The 9,177-nt window shown below is 54.9% G+C and overlaps 1 protein-coding gene across 2 annotated transcripts; it reads left to right on the forward strand.

Moving 5' to 3' along the window:
- The first annotated feature begins 233 nt into the window (after positions 1 to 233).
- GJB3 (gap junction protein beta 3) lies at positions 234 to 6,401 on the forward strand. 2 transcript variants are annotated; one of them, XM_047793249.1, is made up of 2 exons: positions 234 to 816; positions 4,784 to 6,401. In XM_047793249.1, exon 2 carries the CDS (start codon positions 4,818 to 4,820, stop codon positions 5,628 to 5,630), a length of 813 nt encoding a protein of 270 aa, XP_047649205.1. In that variant the 5' UTR covers positions 234 to 816; positions 4,784 to 4,817; the 3' UTR covers positions 5,631 to 6,401. The 2 variants fall into 2 exon arrangements, with proteins under 2 accessions (XP_047649205.1, XP_047649206.1); XM_047793250.1 differs by lacking the exon at positions 234 to 816 and adding an exon at positions 1,324 to 1,505.
- Positions 6,402 to 9,177: the final 2,776 nt, after the last annotated feature.

Consider the following 9,177-nt stretch of genomic DNA (forward strand, 5'->3'; position numbering starts at 1 on the left):
CCCAGACACACACACACACACACACACACACACACACACACACACACACAACCGCCTCCCTCTGCAGGGGGTCTAAAACCACAGGCTCCGCTCTTCCACCTCCCTCTTAACTCCCCCTCCCCGGCCTCCGTAGGATCTGCCCCTCTCAGTAGCTCCTGGCAACGACCTCCCCCCATTCCAGCCCTCGCCCCTGGACAAGGGATTCCCCCCCCCCATCTCCTTTCCAGGTACAGCGCCTCTTCCTGCTGCCCCCTACCCTGGTTCTGCAAAGTGTGCATACCCCATTCGAGGACACCGAGTTTGAGCCAGGAACTAATGCGGGAGGGCAGCCGCAGGGAGTGTCCTCACGCAGAGTCGAGGCCAAGTGCTAGGCGGAGACAGTGACCCGCAGGGCGCTGACTGAGTCCCCGTGGTAACACACTTGGGCGAGTCTTGATTGCAGCCCGTCCGGGGACCACTTGCCGCTTCGTTTAGAGCGCTTCACACCGCGAATCTCACTGGAGCCTTTGCCACAGCCCTGCCCGGGGCCACCGATGCACCCATTTCACACGCGAAGAAACCAAGGCTAAGGTTTCAAGCCCCGGAGCAGGTTGCCAGGGGATCGAGTGGCAGCGTCGCGGCTAGAACCAGACCCCCTGCGGCGGGTCAGCTCTCGAGCTCCTCCCCCGACCCTCCCTCCTCCACGCCGCCCCCGGGGTGTGCCTGACGCCACGCGTCTCGCCGCGACTACAGAGCCGCAGTTCGCACCCAGATCTCCTCTGCTGCGGGTCTCGAAGACTTGGGGTCCCGGCCCCCCCGCTGGCCTCGCCGCTGCGGGTAAGTGCGGGGCGCCCGCACCCCGACCCCGCGACCCGAGGCGGGGCTGGGGCTCGATCCTGCCTTCGGGTTAGGCTGAGACGGTGGGGTGAGAGGATGGGAGGCGGTGGAAGGACTCTCCCCCACCCCGCTCCCCAACTGGCTTCTCACCCCTTGGTTCTGGGTGCGGTGGGCGCTCTAGCTGCGGAAGATTCCTGCAGAGTCCCTCCCACGTCCGCAAATCGCCAAGACGCCGGGAATCGACCGAGACTTTCGGGGGCCGGGGCCGGGGGAGGTGGGGGTGTTCCGAGGAGGAGGGGCGGTGGGCATTACGGTGTGGTGATAAAAGCAGGGTGCGGCTTGGCTCCCTACCCCTACCCCGACCCCGACCCCGACCCCCGCCTCCCGACAGGCGAAAAGCGGATAGCTGGGAGCCGGTGTTGGGGGACTGCAGGGGGAACCAGAACCGGCTCCACCGGTCCCGGGCCAGGGCTTGGAGGGAAATTCTTTGCCAGTGAGTCCCTAGGGTGTGTCAGGCAGGACTAGGCAGACACGACTGGAAGGGAAGGTGGGGGCGAAAGAGGAGGTTGCCCCCAGGTGGGCCCTCCAGGGAGGGTGTCAGGTGGAAGCCCCTGTCAGGGCCCCTCTCCTCCCTGGGCTGTCCCAACGAGGCTCCAACCTCCCCTGCAGGTTTCTTGAACTCTCACCAGGTAAGTGGCAGGCTGGGGAGGGAATGGTTTTTTACGACTCAAGAAAGTAGGAATGATTTCCCTTTAGAGATAAGGAAAGAAAGTCAAGGAGATTAGGAAATCTTGGAAGTCACTCAGGTAGAAGGGGTAGAGCTGAGTCTCCAATTCAGATGTGATCCTACTTTCTCTATACATCCCAGTGTCCCTCCGCAAAGGACAGGTCTTAGAAGGAGTGAGTAGCAAGACACTTCCTCACCTCCACCCCCACTGCATGTGGAAGTTTCCAGGCCAGGGGTAGAACTGCAGGCACCTGAGCAAGAGCACAGACAACAGGGGATCCTGAACCGCTAGGCCACCAGGAAACTCCAGACACTTTTTTTTTTTTTTTGGTCTTTTTTGCCATTTCTTGGGCCGCTCCCGAGGCATATGGAGGTACCCAGGCTAGGGGTCCAATCAGAGCTGTAGCCACCGGCCGAAGCCAGAGCCACAACAACTCGGGATCCGAGCCGCATCTGCAGCCTACACCACAGCTCACGGCAACACTGGATCCTTAACCCACTGATCGAGGCCAGGGATCGAACCCACAACCTCATGGTTCCTAGTCGGATCCGTTAAGCACAGCGCCACGACAGGAACTCCACAGACACTTTTTTTAATACTAAGAATTGTATTGTGTGCTGCTGCCAGTGTATATATCACCCTTGTGAAACAGAAATTCATGAAATTCAGAGGTAGATGATTAAACAAATACTTTAATTCCCAATGGTGATTAAATTCTAGGAAGAAAACAAAGGGGACGGGAGCAGATTGACTGGGAGGGCAGGGACTTCCAGATCCAGGGTTATCTGGGGAGGCCTCTACAGAGAGGATGTTTTAGCAGAGCCCTCAGTGATGAGAAGGAGCCAGCCATGCAAGGTTCTGGAGGTAGAGCATTCTAAGCATCAGGAGTAATTACAAAGCCCCGGAGGCCCCCTCGTAGCCTGGGCATTGAGAGGCAGTGGCCCAGGGGGCGGGGGGGGGGCATGTAAGAGCATAGGGTGAGAATGTAGAATCTGGGATTTCATTCTAAGTGTAATGTTAAGATAGGAGAAAGCTTTAAATAAGGGAGTAATGCGATCTGACTTAATGGACTCCAAGAGCCAACCAAGAGCCCATGGCATTAACAGAATGATGGTGGCCTGGAGCAGGATGGTGGCAGTGGAAGGGTGAGAAGCAGTGGCCCAGGGGGTGGACCTGCAGGCATCATGCATGCTCAGAGTCACAAAGTAGCTGCAGGAGCACCCAAATGTACACATAAGCCCACACCCTCTGCTACATGCAGACACTAGGTGCACCGAGGCAGACCCACCAGTCCACACTCCCTGAGTCAATCCAGGACTGGGAGGGAGATGTGTGATCCGGCGACCTGAACGAAGCATGTTTCCCCTCACAGAGCCCGAGTATCCGGCATGGCTGTGGTGGCTGGAGCTCCCCCAGGATCTGGCACAGGGGAAGCGGAGAGGGGTGTCTGTAGATTTTTCCCTAGATCTGGTGTCCAAAGGAACCAGGGAAATACCCCCTGCTCGCACCCCCCAACCTGAACTGGGCTCCTAACTTCACCACCCACTCTGAGACCTTGGGGAGGGTCTTTCCCCCTCTTTAAGCCCCAGGTTCCTCTCTGTAGAATGGGTTTCATAAACACCAAGTTCACAGGACAGTAGCGAGGCACCAACAAGTAAATTTTGAGAACCTGGTCCAGGGCAGGCATCCAGCAGAGAAGGAGAGGAGGTAATGGAAAGCCCAGCCCCGAATCCCAAGGTAGTTGTGTTTTTGTTTTGTTTTGTCTTTCGTCTTTTGTCTTTTTAGGGCCACACTCTCTGCATATGGAGGTTCCCAGGCTAGGGCTGGAATCAGAGCCGTAGCTGCCGCCCTACACCAAAACCACAGTAATTCAGGATCCAAGCCAAGTCTGTGACCTACGCCACAGCTCACAGCAATGCCGGATCCTTAACCCACTAAAGGGGGCCAGGGATCAAACTCGCATCCTCATGGATACAAGTCAGGTTCGTTACGGCTGCACCACAATGGGAACTTCAAAGCTAGTTGTTTTGGTTTTTTGTTGTTGTTGCTGTTGTTTTTGCTTTTTAGGGCTGCACCCGAGGCATATGGAGGTTCCCAGGCTAGGGGTCCAATCAGAGCTGTAGCCGCCAGCCTATGCCACGGCCACAGCAACGCCAGATCCAAGCGCATCTGCAACCTACACCACAGCTCATGGCAACGCCAGATCCTTAACCCACTGAGCAAGGCCAGGGATCAAACCTGCATCCTCATGGATCCTAGTTGGGTTTGTTAACCACTGAGCCATGAAGGGAACTCCCAAAGTTAGTTTTAAATTAGTGACTTGACCTCTCAAGATTTCGTAATGACTAGCCAGCAATTATTGAACACGTACTATGTGTGCACAGAGTGTTTTATAATTTGATTATTAGTTTCTTTTTCTTTTCTTCTTTTTTTTTAATCTGAGCAGCATCTCCAACCTACACCACAGCTCATGGCCATGCCACTGGATCCTTAACCCACTAAGCGAGGCCAGAGATCAAACGCACATCCTCATGGATACTCGTCAGGTTTGTAACCCACTGAGCCACAATGGGAACTCCTGATTATTAGTTTCTGCATCTGTCAATGAGATGCATAATTGTATCTGGTTCACAAGGTCCTTATAAGGATTAAAGGAGATCCTCCACATAAAGTGTTTAGCTCCTTGCCTGGCTCATCATAAGTGCTTAGTAAGTAATAATTGTTATTATCAGCAGATGCACATTCCCTTCCTTCTGGCATACTAGCTTTGTGATTTTGGGCAGGTTACCTAACCTCTCTGTGCCTGTTTCCTCCCTGTAGCTTAGGAAGTGTAATAGTCCTGATCTCATAGGGTCCCTACAATGATCAAAGGAATCCATCCACATAAAGAATTCAAGACAGGAGTTCCCACTGTGGCTCAGCAGAAGCGAATCTGACTACCATCCATGAGGACACAGGTTCGATCCCTGGCCTTGCTCATTGAGTTAAGGATCCAGCATTGCTGTGTGCTGTGGTGCAGGTGGCAGACTTGGCTTGGATCTGGCATTGCTGTGGTTGTGGCGTAGGCTGGCAGCTACAGCTCCGATTGGACCCCTAGCCTGGGAACCTCCATGGGCCGAGGGCGCAGCCCTAAAAAGACAAAAAAAAAAAAACCAAGAATTCAGAACAGCCCTTGGTTTATATAAATACTCCATAAATGTCACCCATTCATTAACATATGGTTTTTCCTATTCTGCCAGGTGGGCACGGCCCCCAGCGCCCTCACCAGGCACCATGGACTGGAAGACACTCCAAGCCCTACTGAGTGGGGTGAACAAGTACTCCACAGCCTTCGGGCGCATCTGGCTGTCAGTGGTGTTCGTCTTCCGCGTGCTGGTGTACGTGGTGGCCGCCGAGCGTGTGTGGGGGGACGAGCAGAAGGACTTTGACTGCAACACCAAGCAGCCAGGCTGCACCAACGTTTGCTACGATGAGTTCTTCCCCATCTCCAACATCCGCCTCTGGGCCCTGCAGCTCATCTTCGTCACTTGCCCGTCGCTGCTGGTCATCCTGCACGTGGCCTACCGGGAGGAGCGGGAGCGGCGGCACCGCCAGAAGCACGGCGACCACTGCGCCAAACTGTACGACAACGCGGGCAAGAAGCACGGCGGCCTGTGGTGGACCTACCTGCTCAGCCTCATCTTCAAGCTCATCATCGAGTTCCTCTTCCTCTACGTGCTGCACACTCTGTGGTACGGCTTCGGCATGCCCCGCCTGGTCCAGTGCGCCAACGTGGCCCCCTGCCCCAACATCGTGGACTGCTACATCGCCCGGCCCACGGAGAAGAAGCTCTTCACCTACTTCATGGTGGGCGCCTCCGCCGTCTGCATCGTGCTCACCTTCTGCGAGATCTGCTACCTCATCTTCCACAGGATTGTGCGAAGCCTTCCCAAGAAGAGGACCCCCCAAGGCGGCAGCCCCCCGTCCTCTGCCAGCCGGGCCTCCACCTGCCGCTGCCACCACAAGCTGGTGGAGGCCGGGGAGCTGGGCCCAGACTCCAGCGATGACAAGGTGCAAGCTTCGGCACCCAGCCTGACCCCCATCTGACCTCGGGCGGGGAAGCGATCCTGGGGCTGCCCGAGGGGCCGGGGAGGGGGTGTTATTGTGGCGGTGGCGGGGTCCTGCAGGTGCTGGGTGCCCCCACTCTGAATTCACTAAGCTATTCAACTTCATTTTCAGCAGACTTTTTTTTGAGCGCTGGGCGCTGTGCTGTCTGCCTGGGTACAGGTCACCCCAGGCCCTGTGGCAGCCTTCCTGGCGGAGAGACACTAAAACAAGCAAAGTAACGACTGCCTACAAGGGGACACTTAGAAGGCTCATAGTAGGACCTCCCCTAACCCAGGAGGGGGTGATCAGGAGAGGCTTCCAAGAGGAGGTAGTGTTTGAAAGAGGTGAGAATGTTTCCTAGCGAAGAAAAGCAGGTGCAGAGGCCTGGAGGCCACGAAGAGAGAGGGTTGCTCTGAGTTGGATGCACAAGATCAAAGGGAATCTTCATTCCTCCAGATTCCTGGGGTGAAAAGGAAGGAGTCTCCCACCAGTAGGAGGTCTGGAGGCTGAAAGTGAACCTGGGAAAAGGAGGAGGAGGCTTTCATGACACTGAGCCCTCCTGGAGACACCCAAGGACCCTCTGGGTTGCCAGGGCACTCAGAGGAAGCTCCCCTCCCCAGCCTCAGGCAGCTCTGCTCCCACCTTCCTCCCACAGTGTACTCAGTCTGGTGCCAGCCTCTCAGACCCCGCTCTCGGGGACTCCAGGTGGATGCGCTGATAAGAACATTCCCAAGGCAGCTTCCTTGAAATCAATAAAGGCTGTTTGATACAGGTTGGCTCTTCTCTGTTCTCCCACAGTCCCATGACCTCCAGATCCTGAGAGGAGGGAAGGTAGCCCTCAGAAGGGGAGAGAGAGAGGAGAGGGAGAGAGACACAGAGAGAGAAGAGCTCCCTTCATGTCTCAGTGGTTAACAAACCCGACTAGGACCCATGAGGATGCGGATTCAGTCCCTGGCCTCTGTGGGTTAAGGAGCTGGTGTTGCCCTGAGCTGTTGTGTAGGTCACAGGTACAGCTTGGACTCCGTGTTGCTGGGGCTGGGGTGTAAGCCAGCAGCTGTGGCTCCGATTCAGCCCCTAGTCTGGGAACTTCTATGTGCCGTGGGTGCGGCCCTAAAAAACAAAAACAAAAAAACAGAAGGGGAGAGAGAGCTCCAGCCCTGAAGTTAGGCTGGAACTGGAGTTGAGCCAGGCAGGATCTGGGCGGGAAGCTACCAGATACAGGTTGTAATTGTAGATGTGGGCACAAGAGGGCGCCATGCTCCCTCTGTAACAGCACCTCTAGCCCTTTCCGGAAAGACCCTCCCTTGAGCACACCGCACTCCCTCCTCCTTTTGTAATCCAATCTCTGCCATCCACAACCCATATCCCCTCCTTGTGTACACAAAATCCCTGTTATTCATACTCAGTCCTTCCGTATGCTCACAACAGGATCCTCTAAAGGCGTGCAGCCCAGCCTCGCCCAAGCCATATCCAGCTCCTAATATTTTCCCTGCACATTTTCTCCACTCCAGGCCCCTGGCAGATGCTGAGACTGCACAGGGGAGCAGGACCTGAGCCCAAGGAGCTCAGAGCCTGGGGGAGACAGAAATACACTCATCTCTTGCACTAACCAACTCTGGGCAGCTCATAGCCCCACTCCCCGTACTATGTGATGACCTGAAATTTAGGGGACACCAACATCCACGCCAGGTCAGACTGGAAAGCAAAAGGAAGCGCAAGGCTGTACTGATCCAGAGGAACAGTGAGTAACTATCAAAGCCAAGGCCAGGAGGCAGTGGGCCAAGAGGCAATGCAGGCAGGGAAAGGTTGGGTCCTTGCGTCGAAAGAATGGGCTGGGGTTCACCTTTGCTCTCGTGTATGGCCATTAGTGGGGTGAATAAGCCAGCCAGGTATAAAGGGCCCAGGGCTGGGCTGATACCCTGCCTCCCAGGTTGAATCATGGCTTAACCACTTCATGACCACAGCTGCACCTTGTGCATGCTTTTAGAACCTGGGTCTTGTCATTAGTGCAATGAGAATTGTATCAATTGGCGTCTCAACAGGAAACGGGTGGCACATTCAAACCGAGTACCTTCGAAGAATTTCCTGGAGGGACTGTTTTTAAAGGTATGGGCATAATTAAAGAAACCCATAAAGGGTACCCTGGGGCTAGTCCCAGGTAGCAATGGACAGGATTGCCACACAGGAGCTGCAAGGACGCATCCAACCACAACCACCAAATAAACACCATGACTTCACTCTCCCATCTCCTGCTCACCTGCCAGTGGCTCCCACTGACCCAACACGACCAGAAGCCAGAGGGCAAAGGAGCCAAGAGAGGTAGCCTGCCAGGGCACAGAGCAGATCCCAGGGGCAAGGGAATATATTCATCCCAGCACTCAGGACAGTACCTATTCCTAGGATTGTTGTAGAGATCAAAGGAGACGGTGGGAACACACTAGTACAGCACTAATGTATCTAGTAAATGTCTAGGCATGACCGACCATGCTTAGGAAAGTCACTGCCTGCTGCCCAGGTCACCTGGGTCAGTCCCAGCTTGCAACAGATAGTTGCAAAGGTCCCAGGGAGGCGTGATTGCCACCTCTTTGCTGCCTTCCAGCAACCTCCAAGGTGATTTCTGTATCCTGGACAAGGGTAGCTTGGAGGTCAGAGCAATCAGAGAACATGGGCTATCCCAGCACGGATGGAGCCTTGGGTCCTGGCTCCGCTTCTGCAGACTACAGATGAGAGAATATTCCAGCTGAGCGTCCTGCTTTGGCCTGAGAGCTGTCCGTCCGTCCATCTGTCCATCCGTAGCCCTGCTGCTCATGCCTTCCACACAGCATGTGTTGTTTGTACCATCCAGAGTCTCCAGCACACATCACTGTCACCACAAGGTGGCTCTCATGTCCCCAGGGCCTTCTCTTTACACCTCCATCTCTTTTCCCATCACATGAGGATCCATCAATAGCACTTATGATAGTTGAGATTTCATACACGCCTCTTCAAGTCCATGTCTACTGCAAAATGTAACAGCCACCCTGCAGTCCAAGGTAAATAGAGATTTTTTTTGCTTTTTTTTTTTTTCCACAGCATATGGAAGTTCCCAGGTTCGGGGTCGAATCAGAGCTTCAGCTGCCAGCCTACGCCACAGCTCCAGCAATGCCAGACCCAAGCTGTGTCTGCGACCCACACCACAGCTCATGGCAATGCCAGATCCTTAACCCACCGAGCAAGGCCAGGGATTATTTTGCATCATAACCCTGATCCAAGCCTCCTGACATGGACTGAATATGTTCCCCGGAATCCATGAGTAGAAATGCCAACTTCCCAGGTAATGGCATTAGGAGGTGGTGCCTTTGGGGAGTGATTAGGTCATGAGGGCGGATTAGTGCTCTTAGGAGAAGAGACACCAGGGGGATGGTCTTTCTCTCTCTGCCGTGTGAGGACACACTGAGAAGACAGCCAGATGTAACCCAGGAAAAGGGCCTTCACCAAGAATCCAACCAGGCTGGCACCCTGATCTTGGACTTCCAGTCCCCAGAACCACGAGAAATACATTCTTGTT

This window comes from Phacochoerus africanus, chromosome 8, assembly GCF_016906955.1.
Source record: "Phacochoerus africanus isolate WHEZ1 chromosome 8, ROS_Pafr_v1, whole genome shotgun sequence".
NCBI lineage: Eukaryota > Metazoa > Chordata > Mammalia > Artiodactyla > Suidae > Phacochoerus > Phacochoerus africanus.

Excerpts from the sequence above, each read along its gene's own strand:
- GJB3 (XM_047793249.1), top strand. The coding sequence starts at position 4,818 with ATGGACTGGAAGACACTCCAAGCCCTACTGAGTGGGGTGAACAAGTAC.